We start from the raw sequence: 26695 nt of genomic DNA on the forward strand, positions 1-26695 counted from the left end.
AGCAGAAACTAACAACACTGAATGAAGCACAAGCTGGAATCAAGATTGCTGGGAGAGATATCAATAACCTTAGATATGCAGATAATACCACCCTTGTGGCAGAAAGCAAAGAGGAACTAAAGAGCCTTTTGATGAAGGTGAAAGAGGAGAGTGAAAAAGCTGGCTTAAAATTCAACATTCAAAAAACAAAGATCATGGCATCCGGTCCCATCACTTCATGGCAAATAGATGGGGAAACAATGGAAAAAGTGAGTTAACTTTTATTTTCTTGGGCTCCAGAATCACTGAGGATGGTGACTGCAGCCATGACATTAAAAGACCCCTGCTCCTTGGAAGAAAATCTATGACTAACCTAGACAGAGTATTAAAAAGCAGAGACATCACTTTGCCAACAAAGGTGCATCTAGTCAAATCTATGGTTTTTCCAGTTGTCATGTACGGAAGTGAGAATTGGACCTTAAAGAAGGCTGAGCACTGAAGAATTGATGGTTTCTAACTGAGGCATTGGAGAAGACTCTTGAGAGTCCCTTGGACACCAAGGAGATCAAACCAGTCAATCCTAAAGGAAATCAACTCCGAATATTCACAAAAAGGACTGATGCTAAAGCCAAAGCTCTAATACTTTGGCCACCTGATGCAAAGAGTCGACTAATTAGAAAAGACCTTGATGCTGGGAAAGATTGAAGGCAGGAGAAGAAGGGGGCAGCAGAGAACGAAAAGGCTGGATGGCATCACTGACTCAATGGACATGAATTTGAGTAAGCTCAAGGAGATGATGAAGGACAGGGAAGCCTGGCATGCTGCAGTCCATGGCGTCGCAAAGAGCTGCACATGACTTAGCGACTGAACAACAAAGAAACTAGTGTAACATTGCAAAGCAACTATGCTCCAAGAAAAATTAATTTTAAACATAAATAAATAATAAAGTAAATATGTGTTAAAACAACAACAAAGATGTAATATAAGATTCTTCAGAGAAAAAGAGCAGCCTCGGGTCTCCAGCCCCACCCCACTCCCACTCTTTGCTCCTCCTATTTGGTGAAAGGACTGTGTTGCTTGAAGAAAGCTGTTAACCAAATCCAAAGTCTTCCCCTTCTGCGTCTCTCCAACCCTGCTCACTGTTCCACCCACCCTGTCCTCCCAGGATGCCCCTTAAAAGCGAGGGTATCAGCTGGGAGAAGAGATGCACTGGCCACTCAACCACCAGGAGAGCTTCAGAGATGTACTAACTGCCCCAGCCAGGCCTGGCTGCCCCAGGCTCTCCACGGTCCACTCCCTGCAGCAGGGATATCTCCTTGGGCACATTCCAGATCCTCTAGGCATCCCCTCCCTTGTACAGCCTGCCTCTGCACGGCTGATTAGCCCCCCGGGCTCGGCCAGAGCCGGATGGTTGGGGGAGACGACATACTAGCCATCGCTTCTGCCTCTCGCCAACAGTGCCCATGAACCAGTTGCCGGGAAAGATGCAGCAAGTGCTGGTGGGGATGAGTCTATGGAGATGAATCTCTGGTCATCCCCCATTCATTGGACCACAAGGGTCTCCTTCCTCCCTCGCGGTTTCCCTCCCCTGTCCATCCCGAGTCTTCCTCAGATATCTGCTTCAGGCTGGAAGGCTTCTGGGCAGGCTGGGGCTGGGGAAGCTCAGATCAGCAGCTCCCGGTCCTGCAGAGGAAAGCACCTCCACAGGTGTGGGGGTGTGGGTGTAGGTGTGCTGAGGGCAGGTAAAGGGGAGCAGGGGGACAAGCACATCAGGTCAGCCACACTGAATGAGGCTGGTCCTCAGAGACTGCGCCCACACTCATCTGCAGACTCTGTGGCCATTTGTTCTGGCCAGAGACCTGTTGGATGGGTGGGGGAGCTGGTGGCCCTACATGCCAGCCACAGTCCTGGCCCCTCTCAGAGCCCCTTAACCAACCAGCCTCACAAAGTCACTTTGGAGTCAGTAACCTTACAGACGAAGAACTGGGATAGGGAGAATCTCCGGTGCTTGTCCAAGGTCATTCTATCAGAACAGGAAGCTCCGAGCATCCCAAGTTTTTCCTCCTCACAGCCCTCTCCCTTCCTGCTCCTGGAATGTGGATTTCTGCCAAACAGAGCAAAGTGCCTGTCAAGCAGCATCATTATTCTATTTATCCAGTGCAACCAAGACAAGTTCTATGATAAGAAAGTAAGTCCTCAGGGCCAAGGCCCATGGTCTTGGCAGTTCTCTGGGAAACAGTCCTGGAACATCCCTTGTGATAACAGAGAGCGCCAAGGACACACACCACGAACGTTATCCTGGGCAGTGGCCTCTTCACGCTTCATGGTGTACGACCAGGGTGAGAACGCAATGCCGTAGAAGGGCCCCAAGTCTGGCTAAATACTCTGCCATCACCAAAAAGGGACATTTTTTAAAATTCATTTTTTAACTTTGCCATACCATGCCATATGGGGAATCTTAGTTCCCCAACCAGGAATCGAACCCGTGGCTTCCGCACTGGAAGTGCAGCGTCTTAACCGCTGGACCACTGGGGAAGTTCTGGGAATATACCCTTTGTTGTGACGGTGTGCAGGCCTGGCCCTGCAGGAAGCCCTGAGGCTGGGGACAGGGAAGGAAGGGAGAAGGTGACCAAGAAACTTTCCCAGTATCAGGACCAGCTACATGATTTACAGGACTGAGTGTACAATGAAATACAGGACTGAGTATATAATGAAAATACAGGGCTCTTGTACAATAATTATTATGAGTTTCACAATGATGATGCCAGAGTGTTTTCAATAAGCAGAGATAAGCAGAGACTTTAATCCTGAATATTCATTAGAAGGACTGATGCTGAAGCTGAAGCTCCAATACTTGGGTCACCTGATGCGAAGGGCCAACTCATTGGAAAAGATCCTGATGCTGGGAAAGACTGAAGGCAGGAGGAGAAGGGGACGACAGAGGATGGTTGGATGGCATCATTGACTCGATGAACATGAGTTTGTGCAAACTCCGGAAGATGGTGAAGGACAGGGAAGCCTTCCTTCCGACTCTTCCTCCATGGGGTCGCAGAGTTGGACACAACTGAGCGACTGAACAACAGCAAAGCAGCGGCAGGGAAAGGCCCCTGGAGGGACCATCGCTGCTTCCTTCATAATGAGAAGACCTGGCAAAACTGTGAATGAAATAAGATGATGAAAAACACACTATGTTCTTTGTTCTTGGCATGTGCCACAATGCAAGCGGACTCCTCATTTGGTGGTAGGGGTGGGAGAGGTGGGGTGCTCCACAAAGTGAAAGTGTTACTCGCTCAGTCGTGTCCGACTCTCTTTGACCCCATATACTGTAGCCCACCAGGCTCCTCTGTCCATAGAATTCTCCAGACAAGAATACTGGAGTGGACTGCCATTCCCTTCCCCAGGCAATCTTCCCAACCCAGGGACCGAACCTAGGTCTCCCGCATTGCAGGCAGATTCTTTACCCTCTGAGCCACTAGGGAAGCCCATTTGGCAGGGGGTCTGGTGTGTTCTATGAAGACCTGCCTGATAAAGACCTATGGAATCCAGACGCGATCAGGTTTTCCCTTCAGCACGTGCTAGTGCTAATTCACTTCAGTCACGTCTGACTCTGTGCAACCCTATGGGCTCCTCTGTCCGTTGGATTCTCCAGGCAAGAATATTGGAGTCGGTTGCTGTACCTTCCTCCAGGAGATCTTCCCTATTTAGGGATCGAACCCACCTCTCTTACATCTCCTGCATTGGCAGGAGGCTTCTTTACCACTAGCACCACCTGGGAAGCCCCCGCCCTTCAGCCTATCAAAGCTTAATTACCCTGCCTACTAAATAAAGCATGAAAGTGGTCATATTGACTATAGATACAGGAGGCGATAATGGATGAGAGTATATAAATGAACACTCATTTACTGTTTATCCTTTTAGGAAACACTGACATGTTTAATGAGGCTCTTTCCAGTCCAGCAGCACTTAACCTTTTTAAAGTCACAGGCTCCGCTGAGAATCCAATAGAAGAAAAATGCCAACTCACACAAAACCTATTTCAGGGGCTCATGAAACCCCTGAAGCGTGCAGTCTCAGTCCAGAATCCTTGCTTCAGTGGGTAGGAGAGCTGGGGAAGGTGATTTGAGGGCTGTTTCAGGCCTGTCCTGCGTCCCTAAAACCACTTCTCACCACTGGCTACGCCCTGTCTGAACACAAAGCTGATTCTGGGGTTGACCTACAAAACTCCATAATTATTTGCAAGTACATCTTTCCCACTGGTCGAAGAAACCTTAAGGGTAACAGACCGGAAGACAGTGATGGGAACAAAATGTGAGACGAACGGCGGAAAGGAGCAGTGAGAAAGAACCCAGGGTGGGGAAGTGGGCAGCTTTTGGACAGGGCAACAGCAGGTCTTGTGGGCAGAGAAGCATAGAAAACCCACTCCTCGTCGAACAGGACCTGACTACCACCAGAGTGAGGTGGCCGAGCCCAGACCAATGGGGGGAAACTGACACTCACATCCCCATCACAGCTGCCTGAGCACATCCGTGGGCAATGCCACCTTAATCCGTCACCACTCCAGAGTCACCCAGGAGTCCAGTGATCAAACCACTGCAGTGTAAGTCGGAGCCACTCAAGGTAGTGCCACCTGGGGTTACCCAGCAGGGTCCGGGAATCAGAAGGACATTCCCGCCAGCCCTGACCGCCCCTTACAGCTCTGGATCTCAGGCAAATGAGTCTGCCCTGCATTCTGCCTTCTCAGATGCAAAATGCAGATGATGTCAGGACAAGTCCCCAGGCCCTCATCAAAACCCAATGGTTTGCTGTGCTTCAAGATTCAGAATTGTTCAGATCTGAGAAAGGTAATACAGTGCCTATCCATTACAGTAATACCCACAGTGGGTCCATCATCAGACACATCAATGGTGAGTGTGCGTGCTCAGTCATGTCTGACTCTTTGTAGCCCCGTGGACTGTGTAGCCCACCATGGAATTTTCCAGGCAAAAATACTGGAGTGGGTTGCCTCCTCTAGGGGATCTTCCCAACCCAGGGATCGAACCCACATCTGCTTGGCAGGCAGATTCTTTATCACTGCACCGCCTGAGAAGCCCTAAGCACATCAGTATGACTATTCAGACTGTAAAGGATAAATAGTTTAGGTCAGACTTTGCCACCAAATGGCTTCATTGGGTTACACTTTCCCACTATTATTTAGTGGTGAAATAATTTTGTTTGCAAAGTTTTGCTATTGTTCAGAACTGCAGTGAAGATACGAACGCCCTGAAGGATTACTATTATGTGGATTAAAAGCACTACCATGCCCACCTCTTCCGGCCATCTGCATACCTCAGGCCCACTTCTGTCCTGGAGTTTATCACACTGAATTACAATTCTCCTCAGTCTGTTTCCCCTTCTAGATTTTGAGCATCTTGTGGGCAGGAATGACAGCTTGCTTATCTATGTATTCCCAGCAGCTGGCCCACACTAGGCTAGTGCTCCTGCTAAGTCACTTCAGTCATGTCCAACTCTTTGCAACCCTATGGACTGTAGCCTACCAATCCTCTGTCCATAGGATTCTCCAGGCAAGAATACTGGAGTGGGTTGCCATGCCCTCCTCGGGGAATCTTTCCCACCCAGGGATCGAACTCATGTCTCTTACATCTCCTGCGTTGACAGACGAGCTCTTTGTCACCAGCACCACCTGGGAATCTCAGGCACATGTTCACAAATGTGTGTGAAACAGAATTTAATTAGACATCTAAATCTTTCCACCTCCCTGTCTCCAAGCAGATGGAAAAGCGCATCCCAAAAGCGCTCCCTCACTTGTTCCTAGAACCCGAGCACACATCAAAAACCAATCTGCTTATTCAGCAACATTACCATGGTGCAGGGGAAACTCTTTTACACTTTAAAATACTTTAAGCTTTTTTTAAAAAAATAAGCTCAGAGGAACACATTTTTATTTGTGTTTATCAGTTTGCGTGTTTATCTGGCCATGCTGTGTGGCTTGTGGGATCTTAGTTCCCCAAACAAGGATCAAACCTCTGCATTGGGAGTTCAGAGTTCTAACCACTGGATCACCAAGGAATTTCCTACAGCTTTTTTTTGTCATAAACCCAATTAATGACCATTAGGAATGGCTCTGACCAGGGAGAGACTTGGAAGTTTGCTAACTGGCAAAAATTTATCTGAGTCCAAAGTCTTGCCTCCAACCTATAGACTAAAGAAGCACCTGGCAGCCTCGGGGTGGCGGGGCGGGGGTTGGGGGGGGGGAGCCTAGTGAGGCCAGCTTGTCTGTCTACCGCTCCGGGGGCCACTCCCACACGCCCGGCTGCCTGGGCACAGGGCCAACAGGAGCTCTGCTTTCAGGGTTTTGCATTTCTCTCTCTCCGGGAAGACTCCAGGCCTGGCTGGGTTTGGAAGGCTCTTGGCCGCCTCTTCACACACATCACTGTGAGAAATCCAGCCCAGCTGTCTACACAGGCGGCTGTCTACACAGGTGCCGGCTGCAGCCTGAGACGCACGGGTGCTAAAAGGGAAAAGGACGTGGAGAGAGCAGCAACTTGCCAGGAGAACGGAGGGGAAGGTTCCTCGGCAGGGGGGAATGAAGCAGCAGCGTGATTACTGTTCTAGGTGAGGGTGGTCACCTCCGTCACATGGCCACGCTGACGGGATGCAGGTTAGTATTAACACACTGCCTCCCCCTGGATGCACAGTGAACATCTAGAGCAGTGGTTCCCAACCTTTTTGGCACCAGGGACTGATTTCATGGAAGACAATTTTTCCATGGACACGGTGTGGGGGGATTACATTTATTATTATTTATTTATTATTTATTGTGTGTTTATCTGGCCATGCTGTGTGGCTTGTGGGATCTCAGTTCCCTGACCAAGGATCAAACCCCTGCACTGGGAGCTCAGAGTTCTAACCACTGGACCACCAGGGAATTTATTTATTTATTTCATTATTATTACCTTGTGGTAGGCTTCCCTGGTGGCTCAGACGGTAAAGAATCTGCCTGCAATGTGAGAGATCTGAATTCCATCCCTGGATCGGGAAGATCCCCTGGAGGAGGAAATGGCAACCCCCTCCAGTATCCAGTATACTTGCCTGGGAAATCCCATGGACAGAGGAGCCTGGTGGGTTACAGTCCCTGGAGCCACAAACAGTCAGACACGAATGAGCAACTAACACACACACACATATAATGAAATAATTATACAACTCACCATAAAGCAGAATCAGATCATCAAGCATTAGATCCTCATAAGGAGCACCCAACCTAGATCCCTCGCCTGGGCAGTTCACAGTAAGGTTTGAGCTTCTATGAGAATCTAACACCACCACTGATCTGACAGGAGGCGGAGCTCAGGTGGTAATGTAACTGATGGGGAGCAGCTGTAAATACAGACAAAGCTTCTCTTGCTTGTCCGCCACTCACTTCCTGCTGTGCGGCTGGTTCCTAACATGGGGGTTGGAGACCCCTGATTTAGAGAGTCTTCCCAATGGTTGTCATCTGTTGATGAGTCAGAAACATTTCCAAGGGCCCTTATATCTCAGGTGGCCAAGGAGCCTGGGTCCAGGATGTCCCTAGAGGTGTCCTGTCCCAGGCAGAGCTGCACTGCATCCCCGTCTGCTTAATCCAAGCAGTATCTGCTGCTGCTGCTGCTGCATCGCTTCAGCCATGTCCGACTCTGTGAGACCCCATACACGGCAGCCCACCAGGCTCCTCCGTCCCTGGGATTCTCCAGGCAAGAACACTGGAGTGGGTTGCCATTTCCTTCTCCAATGCATGAAAGTGAAAAGTGAAAGTGAAGTCGCTCAGTCGTGTCAGACTCTTTGTGACCACATGGACTGCAGCCTACCTGCTCCTCCTTAAATGAAGATGTCTGGAAAGTCACCCACCCTCTGAGATGAAAGGGCCCAGAGAGTAGGGCTCCATTGACCTCCATATTTAGAAAAGACACATTTACTGAATGAACTCACATCTGTATAGCAGATTTCCAGCACCAAAGCGCATGTCTGGTCCTGGGAGCGCTAATAATGATGCCACGGCGACTCTACTGGGGCTGGTCCTTCCCTGAGGGCAAGCTGGGGGAGGGGAGGCGCTGAGGCTGCGCAGATGGACGCGGCACCTAACAGTCCTTAACGCTGTCCTAAGAAATGGTTTCAGAGCCCTCTTCCGAGAAGGTGGGGGTTTCTGCCTAGGGCTATTTGTTTGAGGTTTTCTCCTGAGCTTTTTTTTTTTTTTTTTCCACCTCTTCTGAACAGCTTCCCCGCCACAGACTCAGGGATGAGCCAAGCATCTCTGCCCCCACCCCCTACCCCCAGAAAACAAGCTCACTGCACACGCAAAATATTCCAGGACCACGTCCCCGGGGCGTGGCAGTGGTGGCGGGGAGCGGTTCTCAATCCGCTTTACGTCCTCTCTGCAGTGAGACAACCAGCCCTTCGGGATCAGCCCTGTGTGGAGGACCTCTGCAGCTCTTTCCATTCCCCCAAAGCTGCCTTTTATCAACCCGAAGGCATCTGGGGCCAGTGGGATTTCGGGCAAGGTGACAGTCCTGCATCTTTTCTGAGACAGGACAGGTGGGTGGGGACGTGATGTAAAACTGCCAGGGACACTGCATCACTCCCAGGCCACCTGCCCCCCAGGTCAGAGCACCTCCAACCCACAGGCTTGAAGAGCCACCCATGGCACCTGTTAAAATGCAGAGTCCGGGCAGCTCTGGGAGGAGTAACTCACATGAGCCCCGTAACAGTCCACAGATCACCCTGGGGACCACTGCTTCGCTCATTACTTGTGCCGGCTTCTCGGGTTCTACCCCTTCCTGCTTCTGAAAACTGCCCCTCAAAGCTGTTTTTCCGCAAACAGCTGGGGGCAGTTGGGGAAAAGCTGTTTTCCCCATGGAAAAACCTCGAGGTTTTCTATGTGGACAGTGTAGCCAGAATTACCCCAACACAATGCCTATGTGCCTTAAGTCAATTCAGTCATGTCCGACTCTTTGCAACCCTATGGACTGTAGCCCAGCAGGCTCCTCTGTCTGCGGGATTCTCCAGGCAAGAATACTGAGTGGGTTTCTATGCTTTCGTCCAGGGGATCTTCCCCACCCAGAGTCAAACCTGCATCTCCTGTGTCTTTTGCATTGTAGGCAGATTGATTCTCTGCCCACTAAGCCATCAGGGAAGCCTGGATTAGATAATATCAAATAAATTCCTGGTTTTGAACATTGTACAGTGGTTGCATACTTTTTAAAAATATTTTATTTTTATTTATTTATTTTTAGCCTCCCTGCTTGTGGGATCTCAGATCCCCACGCTTGCCTCTGGCAGTGAAAATGTGGAGCCCTTCACTTTCACTCTCCACTTTCATGCATTGGAGAAGGAAATGGCAACTCACTCCAGTGTTCTTGCCTGGAGAATCCCATGAACGGAGAAGCCTGGTAGGCTGCAGTCCATGGGGTCGCACAGAGTTGGACACGACTGAAGTGACTTAGCAGCAGCAGCAGCAGCAACCATTTCTTAAATTGAAGAAAGTACGGAAAACCACTAGACCATTCAGGTATAACCTAAATCAAATCCCTTATGATTATACAGTGGAAGTGAGAAATAGATTTAAGGGCCTAGATCTGATAGAGTGCCTGATGAACTATGGAATGAGGTTCGTGACATTGTACAGGAGACAGGGATCAAGACCATCCCCATGGAAAAGAAATGCAAAAAAGCAAAATGGCTGTCTGGGGCGGCCTTACAAATAGCTGTGAAAAGAAGAGAAGTGAAAAGAAAAGGAGAAAAGGAAAGATATAAGCATCTGAATGCAGAGTTCCAAAGAATAGCTAGAAGAGATAAGAAAGCCTTCCTCAGCGATCAATGCAAAGAAATAGAGGAAAACAACAGAATGGGAAAGACTAGGGATCTCTTTAAGAAAATTAGAGATACCAAGGGAACATTTCATGCAAAGATGGGCTCGATAAAGGACAGAAATGGTATGGACCTAACAGAAGCAGAAGATATCAAGAAGAGGTGGCAAGAATACACAGAAAAACTGTACAAAAAAGATCTTCACGTCCCAGATAATCACGATGGTGTGATCACTGACCTAGAGCCAGACATCCTGGAGTGTGAAGTCAAGTGGGCCTTTGAAAGCATCACTACGAACAAAGCTAGTGGAGGTGATGGAATTCCAGTTGAGCTATTTCAAATCCTGAAAGATGATGCTGTGAAAGTGCTGCACTCAATATGCCAGCAAATTTGGAAAATTTGTGGCCACAGGACTGGAAAAGGTCAGTTTTCATTCCATTCCCAAAGAAAGACAATGCCAAAGAATGCTCAAACTACCGCACAATTGCACTCATCTCACATGCTAGTAAAGTAATGCTCAAAATTCTCCAAGCCAGACTTCAGCAATATGTGAACCGTCAATTTCCTGATGTTCAAGCTGGTTTTAGAAAAGGCAGAGGAACCAGAGATCAAATTGCCAACATCCGCTGGATCATGGAAAAAGCAAGAGAGTTCCAGAAAAACATCTATTTCTGTTTTATTGACTATGCCAAAGCCTTTGACTGTGTGGATCACAATAAACTGTGGAAAATTCTTCAAGAGATGGGAATATCAGACCACCTGACCTGCCTCTTGAGAAATCTGTATGCAGGTAAGGAAGCAACAGTTAGAACTGGACATGGAACAACAGACTGGTTCCAAATAGGAAAAGGAGAACGTCAAGGTTGTATATTGTCACCCTGCTTATTTAACTTATATGCAGAGTACATCATGAGAAACGCTGGACTGGAAGAAACACAAGCTGGAATCAAGATTGCCGGGAGAAATATCAATAACCTCAGATATGCAGATAACACCACCCTTATGGCAGAAAGTGAAGAGGAACTAAAAAGCCTCTTGATGAAAGTGAAAGTGGAGAGTGAAAAAGTTGGCTTAAAGCTCCACATTCAGAAAACGAAGATCATGGCATCCAGTCCCATCACTTCATGGGAAATAGATGGCAAAACAGTGGAAACAGTGTTGGGCTCCAAAATCACTGCAGATGGTGACTGCAGCCATGAAATTAAAAGACGCTTACTCCTTGGAAGGAAAGTTATGTCCCACCTAGATAGCATGTTGAAAAGCAGAGACATTACTTTGCCAACAAAGGTCCGTCTAGTCAAGGCTATGGTTTTTCCTGTGGTCATGTATGGATGTGAGAGTTGGATTGTGAAGAAGGCTGAGTGCCGAAGAATTGATGCCTTTGAACTGTGGTGTTGGAGAAGACTCTTGAGAGTCCCTTGGACTGCAAGGAGATCCAACCAGTCCATTCTGAAGGAGATCAGCCCTGGGATTTCTTTGGAAGGAATGATGCTAAAGCTGAAACTCCAGTACTTTGGCCACCTCATGCGAAGAGTTGACTCATTGGAAAAGACTCTGATGCTGGGAGGGATTGGGGGCAGAAGGAGAAGGGGAAGGCAGAGGATGAGAGGCTGGATGGCATCACTGACTCAATGGACGTGAGTCTGAGTGAACTCCAGGAGCTGGTGATGGACAGGGAGGCCTGGCGTGCTGCAATTCATGGGGTCGCAAAGAGTCAGACACGACTGAGCGACTAACTGAACTGAACTGAACTGAACCATTGAACCACCAGGAAATTCCCTTTGGTTGTATTCTTACTGTTAGGAAATGTATACTGAAGTATTTTGAGATAAAAGGACAGATAGCTGTGATTTATTCTCAAATGGCTCAGAAAAAAATAGCACACACACATATGTGTGCACATATGCATAGAGAATATGATAAAGCCAATGGGATAAGATGCAAATAGTCCAGTCTGCCTAGAGTATATGGGAGTTCCCTGTACTAACAGGGAACTTAATACTGGTTCTGTGTGTCTGAAATTATATATCTAAGTAAAAAGCCACAAGGAAAAACAAATCCCCAGATGAGCAGGGGCTGTGGGAGAATACAGAAACTCCGTTCTGTTTACTTTTGTGTATGTTTGGAATTTTGCATCAATAAGACAGTTTCCTGTACCAAGCCTCAGCTATTGTTTCAGTGGTAGGAATCCTGGGCTGCTGGGTGCCCAGAAACCATCTACTACGTCATGAGCAATGACCTGTGAGCTAGGAGTACCACCTGGATGAGCGGCAAGGTCCTCCAATTTTGCACTCCCCACTCCTGACACCTAGAGATACACCTTTACAACCTTATTTTTACAATGTCATTTTTTTTCTGATAATAAAATTAGTATCAAATTTCTCTGGGGGAAACCTTACATAAAGGCAATTATAAATTAGAAAATAAAAATCACCTTTTAGATACACACTGCTTCTATCACAAAAGAAGTTTTTATTAGGAAAGGTGAGTTACTTTCAACCCTAGAATTTTAATTGGGTACTAGTACCTTTCCTTACATGGTTTATTTCAGCGAGAATGATCAACTGATTTTTTTTTTTCGAGTTCTCATTCAATTAGACAAAGATATAAAGTAACGATTATTCGGATCATATGATAACAAGAAAATGCACATGCAGAGATGACATAAAAATATTTGAATAAAGCATAGGGAACTATATTCAGTATCATAATAACTTGCAATAGAAAAGAACAAAAAAAGAATATATACATATATATGTATGTATCTCCAAATCACTTTGCTATAACACTTGAAACTAACACAATATAGCATATCAACTGTACTTCAATTAAAAAAAAATTTAACAACCCACAAGGGCACCACCCAATCAAAACCAATCAGAAGAAATTTAGTTTCAGGTTTAAGCTTTGCCGCTCTGGTTCTTGGATTGCTGGGAATTGCAGGAGTACCAGGGAAGGCACTGCTGTTCACTGATTTTAACCACTGGGCACATGCTGACTGAACACCAGCTCCGTGCATGAAGGAATATTAGCACTAATAACTGTGGTTTATCCCAACCCTCGTGGGAGCTCTGCTAAGTTCAGGTTCATATCCAGTCTATACTCAGAGGGGTAGTGACAAATCTCCCCAGAGCTCCACATTAGAGTCAAGAGAGTCTAGAGTAATTCCAGTAGAGCTCAAAGATGCTAATACTTGTCCACTTGTCAAGAGCCAGGGAGCCAAACGCAATGGGTTTGGGGGTGGGTGATGGGAGGGGGACAGATGTGGGTATTATTCACACTTGCTAATAAATATCTTCCTTTGCTTATAGAGACTCTAGGGCAAAACTACTTGCTTTTGGGGACACTCCAGTGACTCACAGGCTGGGAATATGGATGATCTTCATCATAACCATCTGTAAAAGCTTCTTATGAACATATTTATTAGAAGAGTAAACTAACTACTCCAGGGAACAGTTACATTTAGGGATTCATTTCTAGTTTCATGCATGGAACTTTTACATTAAATTGTATATACTACTTAGGGAAAATCACAGCTGTTCCTCTGAGTTATAAAAGGAGGGTAGAGACCAACTGGACATGGAATAACAGACTGGTTCCAAATCGGGAAAGGAATACATCAAGGCTATATATTGTCACCTTGCTTATTTAACTTATGTGCAGAGTACATCATGCAAAATGCCAGGCTGGACGAAGCACAAGCTAGAATACAGATTTCCTAGAGAAATATCAATAACCTCAGATACGCAGATGATACCACCCTTATGGCAGAAAGCGAAGAACTAAAGAGCCTCTTGATGAAAATGAAAGAGGAGAGTAAAAAGTTGGCTTAAAACTCAACATTCAGAAAACTAAGATCATGGCATCCGGTCCCATTACTTCATGCAAATAGATGGGGAAACAATGGAAACAGTGAGAGACTTTATTTTGGGGGGGCTCCAAAATCACTGCAGATGGTGCCTGCAGCCATGAAATTAAAAGACACTTGCTCCTTGGAAGAAAAGCTATGACCAATCTAAACAACATATTAAAAAGCAGAGACATTACTTTACCAACAAAGGTCCATCTAGTCAAAGCTATGGTTTTTCCAATAGTCATGTATGGATGTGAGAGTTGGACTATAAAGAAAGCTGAGCGTGGAAGAACTGATGCTTTTGAACTGTGGTGTTGGAGAAGACTCTTGAGAGTCTCTTGGACTGCAAGGAGATCCAACTAGTCCATCCTAAAGGAAATCAGTCCTGAATATTCATTGGAAGGACTGATGCTGAACCTGAAACTCCAATACTTTGGCCATCTGATAACGAAGAACCAACTCCTTGGAAAAGACCCTGATGCTGGGAAAGATTGAAGGCGGGAGGAGAAGGGGATGATAGAGGATGAGATGGTTGGATGGCATCACTGACGCAATGGACATGAGTTTGAGTAGGCTCCGGGACTTGGTGATAGACAGGGAAGCCTGATGTGCTGCAGTCCATGGGGTCGCAGGGTCAGACACGACTGAGTGACTTAACTGATTGAGAGGCTAGCTCGCTCTCTCTCTCTCTTCTTCTTAACATAGTGCCTGACTCAAGACTATAGGAAATTAATATCTTGCTTGATAATAAGGTGAAGGATGCTTTGAGAGATGGCCTTGCTCATTTAGGTCACAGGTTGCATTTACAATCATTGTCTCTTTAAGGAACCAGGCTAAAACCAATACAGGCAGGGACTTCCCCAGTGGTTGAGTGGTTAAGACTCCAAGTTCCCAATGCAGGGGGCCTGGGTTTGATCTCTGGTCAGGGAACTAGATCCCACATGCCACAACTAAGACCTGGCACAGCCAAATAAATATTCTTTTTAAAAATTAAAAAAGTCAAACTATGACAGTCAAATTGTGAGTGCATGATGGTATTCATACAATAGACAGAGATACAGAAATGAAACTATTTTAAACCTGAGTTCTAAACACTATTCTTATACCTCTTCATTTCTGAGTCCACTGGTATTTGATTCCGCCCCCCCCCCATTTCAAAGGCAACCTCAGGATACTTCTACAATCCCCAAAGACCTTAATGACCACATCAATGTCACCTACGTGTATGGAAAGTAATGACCTGCTCCTAACAAGCCACCCAGCAACCACCTAGAGACGATTAAGCGCTGACCTTAACTCGGCACCCTGCATGCAGCCTTTGACTCAAAGGTTTACACAGCAGCTACACTACCACCCGCTTGACACATTTCCCCCATGTCTCATCTTTAAAATGCACTTTGCCATACTCTCCAGACAAAAGCTAGTGTTTTGTTTCTCTGATCACAGAGTTAGCCCTTTCCTCCAAAGTAATGGATGCTTCATTTCTAGCTTGTTTGTGAAGATAAAAAGTACTTGCTGGGTGAGGTGACATGGGACAGAAATCTGGCTGTGATGCCATCACTGACATCTTACATCACTGTGTCACCTGAAAGATGAAGACAAGGATCAGCCAAGAAAACCACTCATTGATCTAGGAAAGTGTCACCATGGAAAGTGCTAGGGAAGAACACATTCTAAGCCACTCACTCTCCATCTTTTTCTTCTTAATCTCATTTTCCCACAAGGCATTTAACAATTCTCTGTGCCCAGAGCAACCTTCCCCAGCCCCGTTTTGCCCCATAAAAAACCCAGAAGAGTGACAGAGAATTCTGCAAGCTCCTTACTGAAGTCCGGGTGACTCCTGGGTGGACATGGATGCAGAGGGGCATGCAGAACCCTGGGGCACTAAGAATGACCTCTCTCTTCCCAGTCCATCCTCCAAAATCACATGGAAAGTTCTCTTACAGGAGGAAAAAAAAAAAAACAACACTTCTAAAGTTGGGACAAAACGAAAACTTTCCTTAGAAATAAAGGCCACACAAATCTAGAAAAATGGTACAGATGAACCTACTTGCAGAGCAGGAATGGACGTAAAAAAAGGACATGTGGACATTGTGGAGGGGAGAAGAAAGTGAAAGTGAAAGTGAAAGTCACTCGGTCCTGTCCGACTCTTTGCGACCCCATGGACTATGCTGTCCATGGAATTCTCCAGGCCAGAATACTGGAGTGGGTAGCCTTTCCCTTCTCCAGGGGATCTTCCCAAACCAGAGATCGAATCCAGGTCTCCCACATTGCGGGTGGATTCCTTACCAGCTGAGCCACAAGGGAAGCCCAGGGGAAGGAGAGGGTGGGATGAATTGGGAGATTGGGACGGACATATAAACACTGCTATGTGTACAATAGACAGCTAGTGGGAACCTGCTGAAGAGCACAGGGAGTTCAACTCTGTGCTCCACACTGACCTAGAGGGGTGTGATAGGGGAGGTGGGGGTGGGAAGGAGGTCCAAGAGGGAGGGGATATATGCATACGTGTAGCTGATTCACTTCCTTGTACAGCAGAAATGAACAACCTTGTAAGGCAAGTGTATTCCAATTTTTAAAAAAGAAAGGCCACGGAGACATCAAACTCATTCATTCAAGTCTTCCTTCATCCACCCTCCCAGCACCATGTCTATGAAGCAGAGGCCATGTGTTGTGGGGCCTAGGGAGGCAGATATGCCAGGAAAGAGCTCAGAACCTGATGGAAAAGGCAGACGTTGACAACTCACTGTGATGACAGCAGGAGTGGGGACAAGCCAAACGGGTAGGGAGTAGAGGGAAAGAGCATGTGAGACATGAATCCGGGGCCTGCCCATGGAATGGAGGTGACGCCGATGAGGGAAGGTCAGGAGAGAGTGTGAAGGCAGGCCCTGCAGCAGGGGTGCTGGCTGTCCCAGCAGCCAGGCCCTTTCCTCCCTTCCCCCAGAGCCTGGGTTTTGTTTGGTTCTTAAACCCCAACTCATGTGACACGTGGCTCAGAGGCCAACCCTGATTAGCTTGAATCCCTTGTCAATGATGGCTTAAACAAGGGACTTGGGACCCAGTCCTGCTGATGATCCTGAGCAGACAACAGCTGTGAGACAACCAGGAGAGAGTTTCTCTGGTGAAACTTCAGGAAGGGGGAGTCTCTCTCTTCCTCTGTAGGACATCGTTGTAACTGCTGGAAATCTGGCAGCCATTCTGCAACCACGTGGAAAACTAAATTCCACGGGACCACCATGGCAGAAATGAGATCTGCTCTTTGATGTCATTTCTGAGTCATTCTACAAGTGCCCTACCTTAGGATTACTTTTCTGTGAAATTAGAAATTTTCCTTGTCTTTTATGGCATACTGAGTTTTGTGCTGCTGCTGCTGCTAAGTCGCTTCAGTCGTGTCTGACTCTGTGCGACCCCATGGACTGCAGCCTACCAGGCTTCTCCGTCCATGGGATTCCCCAGGCAAGAACACTGGAGTGGGCTGCCATTTCCTTCTCCAGAGTTTTGTGCTACTTGCAGCCAAAAGCATCCTTTGTGGAAGGCGGCCCTTTCCCCAGGCCTCCTCACCTTTACCAGTTCATCTGTTAAAGAGACAAGCTGAGTTCCCAATGACCATGCACTGAGCCTCCCTGTTATTTTTCCCCAGCTCTACTCACGAAAATAAAAATAATTTTCTAGCCCATGAATTAAACATCACGGCTGCCGGCTGAAAGATTTTAGCAACAGCCTTTTGCTGGCAAGAGAAGCAGGATCCCGACATGTTCTAAAATAAGCTACAAGGAGGCAGGAGGGGAGGAGGGGACACCAAGGGGAAGAGGCCATTAGAAGGACGACGAAAGAGTTGACAAATCCCACTTGTCCAGTTTCTCTGACCCGTCAGCCAATGGCCCAACTTGACGGAGTGTTTTCTCTAAGTTCAACCCAGACGGGCCACCCGGAGGCCTTATCAAAAGGCAGGTATTGATTCAATAGGTCGGGGTGGGTCTGAGAGTCTTTCTAACACACTCCCAGGTGATGCTGCCGCTGCTGGTTGGTGGACCACAGTCTGCTGGGACTTGCAGAGCCCTTCAGCCTTTAACCGGCTTCCCAGGTGGCGCTAGTGGTAAAGAACCTGTGGGCTAATGCAGGCGCGAAAAGAGACGCGGGTTGGATCCCTGGGTTGGGAAGATCCCCTGCAAGAGAGCACTGCATCTCACTCCAGTATTCCTGCCTGGAGAATCCCATGGACAGAGGAGCCTGGTGGGCTACAGTCCATAGGGATGCAAAAAATGGAATATGACCGAAAGGACTTAGCATGTAAGCATCAGCTTTTAACAGTAGGCTGCAGAAATGGTAGGAAGGAGGATAATGAGAACTAGCTGTTTAAACTCAGGTTCCAGGGAGGAAGGGAGATCAGATGAACCCCACACACACCTATACCTTTGAGAAAAAGAGGAAAGAGAGCAGACGAGCACAAGAGTGCCCTGGGTCTGGTATGCCAGCGCTATTATACCCTTGGGGGCACACTAGTAATCTAGTCCTGGGACAATACCCCCGAGTCTGTGAGATCACAGGCCCAGCTGAGACATTATTCCTAGCTCTTCCTGAACTCTGGCCAGCCTGAGGGGGAGGCACCCAGCCCCACTGCACACTCGCTCTAAGGTGTCTGCCCTAGGATCTTTCCTGAAAACCTTCGGGCTCACTCATCCCACGAGCATGTGTCTGGTCTAGAAATTATGTGCTCAGAACCACTGGCGTGTGTGACGGGTGAGCAGAGGTGAGAGGCAAGTAGAGAATGAAGGGCAGCCGCTCTGCAAGCCTGATCTCCTCCCAGTCCCGCTGGTCCTAGTGACTGCCCGCCCTGGATCTGGGCCCCGATCACCTTCAACCCCGCTGAATCTTCAGGTCCTCGACTGGCCCTGCTCCAGCTCTTCTCTCTCCCCTGGGGACCTCTCTCCTGTGGCTGCAATGTCATCTCACCCGAACCCCTCAGCCAGGGTCTCCAGCCAGGCTCAGTTCAGCCACCTCCTCCTCTCGCTTGTTGTTTAGTCACTAAGTCATATCCAGCTCTTTTGCAACTCCATGGACTGTAGCCCGCCAGGCTCCTCTGTCCATGGGATTGCCCAGGCAAGTATTAAGCAGTGGGTTGCCAGTTCTTTCTCCAGGGTTCGAACCTGCATCTCCTGCATTGGCAGGTGGGTTCTTTACCACTGAGCCCCCTGTGAAGTCCCCTCCTCTAGGGCATCTCCCTGACTCCCCCAGGCTGGTGCTCTGCAGCTAAGGCTGCCTTGGTGGTTCTCACCTCTCTGTCTCCCCAACTGGCCTTAAGTGCCATGAAGTCAGGAAAGGATGGCGCAGATGCCTGGTAAATCATGGGTGATAATAAGCATAACTGAATACGGAGCAGGGAATTAAATACACCAGCTGTGCCTCAGAAACACCCAAATGCCTTAAAATAATAATAATAAAGTAGTCAGGGCCTCCCTCCTAGAGATTCCAATTCATTAAATCCAGGTGGGGGCCCAGGCTTCTGAATACTGTAAAGGACATCCAAGTGATTCTGATGTTTTGACAACAGTTGAAATGGAAAAGGAAAAAAAAAAAAAATGAATGAATTTGTGGGTGAATGAGTACATAACTGCATGTGCAACTGTGAGGATCTCTCCCATGGCTTGCTCACACTCAGAGTGAACAAACCACGGGCATTTACAAGGGAGAAGAATGGGTCCCTGCTGTGGTGGCCACCAGCCCATTGCGAGGGGAAACAAAGTCAGAAACCAACTGCTTTATCTGTGACCAGGGCTTTCTGACAACCAGGGTTGGGGGTGGGGGGTGGTGTGGCGGCTGGAACAAGTCCTAGCCACCAAGGAGGAGCTGAAGGAAGGGAAGGAGTGAAGGGAAGTAGCAAGGGTCAAGTTCTTTACTGACTGGTTTCATTTCACTCCAGCTGCAAACTGACGCTGGCTGAGCTGTACTTCTCACTGGGCAACTGGGGACGCCGAAGCTGGAGAGGGCGACTGATCTGCCCAAGGCTGTACCTGGGGGGCTAGGCTTTGAACCCAGACACTCAGACTCCAACGCCCATACTCTCAACCCCAGGATGGTACCACTTCTACAGAAACGGGTCACGACACAGCAGAGGGATGGGGAGACTGACACCGGAGAAGACAGGACATCAAAATAGATGCTCAGCAAGAAGAATGCCGGCCAAAGATAATGGTGCCTTTTATAGAAAATTTCTGGTGGCTCAGATGGTAAATAATCTGCCTGTAATGCAGGAGCCCGGGGTTCAACCCCTGATTTGGGAAGATCCCTGGGGGAAGGGAATGGCTACCCACACCAGTATTCTTGCCTGGAGAATTTCATGGACAGAGGAGCCTGGTGGGCAACAGTCCATGGGGTCACAAAGAGTCAGACATGACTGACCGAGTAACACTTTCACATTGTGTCACCGTTGTGTAAATTTATCACCGGCTTGTTAAAGCAATTATTATAATTTTCTACAATACACAAGTCAGGACAAGATGAGAACTAAATGTTACACAAGAAAGGTCATGATGTTTTATTCGGATTTAAACTTGTGCATTATATTGGAACCCCAAGAACTCCAGGTCCCAGACAGACATTGAAGCCCTGTGAGTTCCCTGATGCCGCCCCCGCGGTGGGGGTTAGAAGCAGTAGAGAGAACTCTGCCCTGCGGCTCCACTTTGACATTTGCCCTGATGCTTAAAGGAGCTTCCAGCTCAGTATTATCATTCCTGTTTCAGAGACCAGGAGCCCAAGCCTCTCACACTGGAAAGAGACTTGCCTGAAGCTGAACCAAGAGGCAAGGCTGGGATCTCAGCCCTGGTTCCTACTCTGCAGAAGGACTTCCCATTTTAGGATCACAGTGCAGTTGGCAGTGACCTTGACCAGTTTTAGAAGAAAAAAAGAACCAAGTTAATAATGTTAATCTCAACCTATATTTATACTTGTTGAGACTATGAAGCCACGCTCCATTCTCCTGGGTTTCTCTGTACTCCACCCAGCCTGGGGCGTGGCCCTTAGTGCTTGCCCCGTTATTAAAAATGGAAGAGTTGCAACAATGGGCTGGGAATTACAGACTTTAAAGGGAAGTCTCATTGATGTTTTTCAGTTTTTTTAGTAGTTTGAACATTAAAGTTTTGTTTTTTTAAAAAGATGACTCAAGAACACAAATGTGGGAAAAATTCAACACTGAGAACCTAAGACATTTAGAGACATGATTAAGCCCTGTTTTTACAGCGATTGCAACTGGCTCCGCTCAAAAAACCCCAAAGAAAACACTAGAGACCAGGTGAGTTGTCCAGCTGAACAAAAAGATACTTATTTACAAAATAGTGACTTTTTAGAGGAAAAGGGGAGGAAGAGAGGATGAAAGAGAAGGGGATGGGGGAGGGAGGAGGAACAGGGCTATTTGTGTTCATTCCTCTTTGGAGACTTTGAGAAAGAACCCTTGTTTCCCAAACCAAAGCAATCTTTTCCATGCAAGAGGCAATGAAGCCACGTTGTATGCCAGCTTTGTAGAACTGATTGTGCTGCAAGAGGGCCTTTTTTCCTTCTACTAAACAAAACAAAGCCAGTATCAGGACCAGGAATAATGAGAGCAGCTAACAATTATTGGACATCAGCCAAGGGCCAGCTACTGTGCCAAGTAATTTACACCTATTATCGAATTTATTTCTCACAACCTCATGAGCAAGAAGTACAGATCTATCCATTTTACAGGTGAGAAAGTTGAGGTATGGAGATGTTCATTTGTCCCATCAGGCTATGCAGTTGGTGAAAAGTAGAAGAGCAGGGATTCACATTGAGAGCTGTTTCTCTTTTGAGCTGTGGGCTTCCCTGGTGGCTCAGAGGGTAAAGTGTCTGCCTGCAATGCGGGAGACCCTGGTTCGATCCCTGGGTTGGGAAGATCCCCTGGAGAAGGAAATGGCAACCCACTCCAGTACTCTTGCCTGGAAAATCCCGTGGATGGAGTACCCTGTAGGCTACAGTCTATGGTAGGCTACAGTCTTAGGGGGTCGCAAGGAGTCGGACACGACTGAGCGATTTCACTTTCACTTTCACCCTAAAAAACCCTGAGGTGAAACAGAAGTCCATGGCCATGCATTCTTGGAGCTCCTCAACAATATTAGGGATTTGACAGAAAAAAAGAAGCACAACTCAACAAAGACGTTAGGACCATCGAAGGTGTGGATTCAGGCTACCCAGTGTCTGACAGAAAATAGCTCATCCTTGGGCAGCTCACAGGATTGGACAGAATTTGACTGGTGGACCAGCAGGTTCCAAACCCCTGCCTCTCCTGACCCAAGCTCCTGCCAGACTGCCTTATCCACCTCTGCCACGTCTCAGCTTCCTCCCATAGGCTGGGTTCTAGCAACCAAAAGAGCACCAGAGAATCCTGTATCTACTTCAGCAATGGACACATTTGGCCTGGGGCAAGATGGAAGGCTGAGAACTGACGAATTGATGTTTTCAAACTGTGATCCTGGTGAAGACTCTTGAGAGTCCCATGGACTGCAAGGAGATCAAACCAGACAATCCTAAAGGAAATCAACCCCAAATATTCATTGGAAGAACTGATGCCGCAGCTGAAGTTCCAATACTTTGGCCACCTGATGCAAAGAGCCAACTCATTGGAAAAGACCCTGATGCTGGGAAAGATTGAAGGCAGGAGGAGAAGGGGGTGGCAGAGGATGAGATGGTTGGATGGCATCACCGACTCGATGGACATGAATTTGAGCAAACTCTGGGAGATGGTGGAGGACAGAAGAGCCTGGAGTGCTGCAATCCATGGGGTTGCAAAGAATTGGACACAACTTAGCAACTGAACAACAAGAACTGCAAGATGCAAAGGAGCAGGGCAGATGACTTGTTTCACATGCCTGATCCTCTCATTGAGGTGGTCATGATGTCACCAAGGCAGATTTAGGGGACTCGAATGACATTTCAAAGGAAACCAGAAAAGTTCCTCATGTTTCTGGAAATCAAGGGCCAGAATGCCTAGCCATAGGGCAAAGCTTGCTGGGAAAAAGCACTAGGACTTTGGCCTTGAATCATGACTGCTGCTCCTCACTCCCTTCTTCTACTCATCTTGGGAGTCAGGGCATGAACTAACTGCCCCTTTGGTCAAAAATGCTCAGAGCACACCCATTTGTGAGCTTGAACCTTCAGGTGAAGATTTTTCCTCCAGTTGGAGTTCACATTCTGTCCTTGAAACTCATAAACTCATCCCTTAGGACCTGTGGGCACCAAGAGCGTTCCATTCTGACAGCCTGCCCACTCAGAAAACTGCAAGGATAAGAAGAGTAAACAACTTGCTCTGGCCCCAAGGAGAGTCATAAAAAGGCGGGGGATGAGGCAGTGGAGGAGGTTTGGACTGAACAACTTGATGAGATCTTTCATGGATGACATTTCACTGCCAAGCAAATTACTCTCCGCACACTGCACACCTAACACATCCTTTGCTGGGTACGCTGCATGGATGCCTCCTGTTTCCAGGGCAACCATACCTGGGGTGGAGGGTGGCAAGCAATGGATGGCTAAGCCTTATTGCCTTGACAACCCAGGTCCCTGAAGTGGATGAACAACCCACTGGTGCATGAGCCCAGCCCTAACACTAGGCAGAGCCAGTGGGAGTGAGGATGGAAAAGGCATCCAGTGGGGAGAAATCTGTAGCTCAAGGCACCGGGGTTTTCAACAAAAATAATCCTGATCAACAGTCCTCCAGGAGACCTTAGCCATCAGCACACCGATCTTGGCTGTCTCTCTCCCTCACTTCTTCTTTCACAAGATATCCATCAGATAACATTCACTTACTTGGAATGTTTCTAAGTCACAAGTTTGGATCTTGAAGCTACAACATCCACCATTGTCTGCTCTTTTTGGGGGGGGCAGGGGGAGGAAGCAGAGGTGGGAAGGGCAATGGAGCCCAGGTGGGGAGAGAATCAAGATTCGGGGAATGGAACTGATGAAAAGTAGCTAAAGCAGAAGACTCTGCAGGGAGGCAGAAGGATGGGCCTGGCAGCATCACCCATAAAGTGGATCCCAGACTCCTGCACTGTGTTGACTTCTCCAGGGAGCCAGAGGAGTCTGGGGCCAGGATGCTATCTTCTGGCCAAGGTCTTTCAGAACAAAGATTCTGCCTCCACCACCATGAGTGGCCAGGAAAGGGCAGAGGTGACTTGGCGAACCTGGAGAGGAGGCCTTGTCCTTGTGGCTCCTGGGGGGAGGCCAAAACCAGGGGGTGGGTGGCTGTAACGGGTGGAGCCTGTGGGCCTGTGGAGCTCTGGGCATGTAAGACAATATTTTAAGTGCTCACTTCTCCCTGAGCTCTCTCTGACACTGCAGCTATTAAGACTAAGCCCTAATCTCCTGGTGCCAGGAGGGCTCTAAAGTCCAAAGGCACAGTCCTGCCCCTGGGGGGGTGGGGGACAGGAGGGGTGCAGAGGGATCCATTCTAGGGGATACAGGGCAAAAAGAGCTTTGGTTGGCTGGTGGAGGAAGTGTGCCTAGGAAGCAATGGCTGAGCATCTTACGATCTAATCATCTAGCGGTAAAGGAAGAAGGAAGATAGGAGAATGAAATCAATACATAACAAAAAAGATGGAGAAAAGAACACTGAATTGAAGTGTACTGATGTTGGGAGAGGTTACTCAAAGCTTTCAGGGGACTTTCAAAGGCTTCACAGATTCCCAAAGACCCCTGCCCCTCCCAACATTCCTCAACTCTGCTCAGCCACACACCCTCCCCAAGAGGCACCCATCGTCTGCTTCCAAGAGCAGAGACTGCAGAGTTTCAAGGGAAAGCTTAAAACCGAGTGGCCCCATTCTGAACCCAGGCACTTGGAACTGGCACTATGCCAAGTCGGAAGCTTTGCCGAAAGAGGTCTTCGTATTTTCTTCCTTCCTCTTCCTCTCTGGAAATAAAAGGAGGTTATGTTTCTCCTGCTACCCTGTTCCTTGCCGATTTCGGACAGGAGACCTGAAAGGGCTTTTTGGATTACTTTGCCAGTTCTCAACCCAGGATAGCAAAGCCCAGGGCTGGCGCCTTTTTGTCCCGGCTAAGGTGGCCACTATAGTGACTGAGGCCAAAACCAGTTACTAGGGAAGGGGGTTTGAAAGTGGTTCTGAGTCAGCCACTGGAGTCATGCGGGGCAGGCTCTGAAGCCCCCTGGCCCCAGGAGCTGTGTGTGTGTGTGTGTGGGGGGGGGGGTTGGAGGGGGAGTGGGCACCCGGGTTCCCTCCCATGCTGGCAGGGGTGGGGGTACTAGGAAAGTGGGTGGCGAGGGAGCGCTACAGGTGCGGTGATAGACTGGCACCTGGTCAGAAGGGGACAGGCCTGGAAGGGTCTACACAGCCACCTCGGAGCTTTGTGCTGGGCCAGAGCTCGCCGAGAAACTTCTGGGACCGGAAAACTCCAACTGGGCACAAGAGATCCCTGAGAGGGCAGGGACAGGGGCCTTACAGGCGCAGGAACAGAACTGGCTTCTTCCATCTCCTGCGCGAAAATCAACGCTGAACCGGTGCCGGTGGTCTCTCCAACCCCCGCTACAACTCCCTTTCTAGTCCTTCACTCGGCCTCAAGGTCCGTGGCCCACGGAGGAGACTGAGACGCTGAAAGGCGGCCGATAGCAGCGCCCCTGGGACGCGCAGGGGCTATACAGTCACCGCGTTGGTCTCCCCGCCCTGGAGCCCGGGCTTAGCATCCCCCTTCGCGCGCCTCTGCGCACGGCGCTGGAGCCGCAGAACCCCGAGTCCCTCTCGCTCTCCATCCAGGGGTCGCCAAAGGCGCCTACTCAACGAGACAGCGGAGGGGGCAGAAGTTGAAAATACCTGGATAGAAATACCTTCCCGTCCCAAAGGCCGGACAACTACAGGCCTGGGGGCGGGGGGCGGGGGGGAGGAGAGGGGGGAGCAGGAGAGAAGGAGAACCGAGAGCCGCGGAGGCTCCGCACGGCCCGCAGCCAGCGGCGACCCGCGATCTCGCGCGCCCCGGCGCCGCCGGCCTTGCCGCGCCTCGCGCCTCGGTGCCCGGGGGCGCAGGGGGGCGCGGGCAGGACTACTCACCCCAGAGCAGAGTGAGCGGCTGGGCTTTGGGGATGAGCACCAGGGAGTACACGGCCGCCAAGTGGAGCAGGCTCATCAGGAACACGTTCCTCCAGACGATGTCCTGCCGGTGCCCGCGCGCGCCGGGCCTCTCCCGGCCGCCGCCGCCGCCGCCGCCCTCCGAGCCCTCGACCCCTACCCCCGCACGGATCTCCTCCTTGGCGCTGCGGAAGGGGACCTTCTCCGCGTCCACGGCCGGGCCTGGCATGGCTGGGGAGACCTGGGCGCCCGCGGCAGTGGCAGCGAGCCGGCGATCTCCGAGGAGCGGAGCTCTCCGGTGGGGGCGGCGGCTTCTGCCTTTTTTTGAGGGGATTGGGTGGGGGGGGATCTCCGGCACCTCCTGTCCCCGCCTTCCCGGCCCTTCTCTGCTTCCTTCTCGCTTCTTCAGGCGTTCAGCGTGGCCTAAGGATGCCAATCTTGGTGCCCGGCATCTGTTGCTGGCTCATCACCCGCTCGGCTGCCGGAGAAGAACTCGGCGGCGGCGAGGAAGAGGGGGCGAGCGCGCGGGGAGGGAGGGGGCGCCGGGGGAGGGGAGGGGGTGTGGAAAGAGCCGAGAGCGCGGCGGGGGAGGGACTGCTCGGAGGGAGCGGGGAAGAAAGACCTGCATAGCTACAGCCAATCAGGGCCGCCCTTGAGGCTCTTAAAGAGAAAGGCGCCCCCTTGGCCTCGGCTGCCCGGGCTCCCCGGGGCCGGACGGGGCAGTCCGCGGGCAGTGGGCAGCCTCCGCCGGGGGCGGAGCGCGGGGAAGTGGGTCGAGGAGGCTGTGGCTGCAAGGTCAGGGAGCCCGCAGAGCCTCCAAACCACTTGTGCTGCTGCTGCGGTGGTTTCTCCAGTTCCCCGAAATACCTTTCCCTATTGAAAAAGACTTCTTTTTACCCCGTCTTTGAAGCTACAGGCTGGAGAATTTGCAGTCCTATTCCCA

At 49.2% G+C, this 26695-nt stretch overlaps 1 protein-coding gene across 1 annotated transcript in view; it reads right to left on the reverse strand.

Annotated features, from left to right (window-relative positions):
• SCD5 (stearoyl-CoA desaturase 5) overlaps nt 1-26221 on the reverse strand; it is a 176072-nt gene extending 149851 nt beyond the window's left edge. The window contains exon 1 of the mRNA XM_055588927.1: nt 25735-26221. Coding sequence (XP_055444902.1) covers nt 25735-25981 — 247 coding nt within the window. The 5' untranslated portion in view covers nt 25982-26221. The remainder of the gene's footprint in view (nt 1-25734) is intronic.
• Nucleotides 26222-26695: the final 474 nt, after the last annotated feature.

The sequence above is a fragment of the Bubalus kerabau genome, chromosome 7 (assembly GCF_029407905.1).
Source record: "Bubalus kerabau isolate K-KA32 ecotype Philippines breed swamp buffalo chromosome 7, PCC_UOA_SB_1v2, whole genome shotgun sequence".
Lineage (NCBI taxonomy): Eukaryota > Metazoa > Chordata > Mammalia > Artiodactyla > Bovidae > Bubalus > Bubalus kerabau.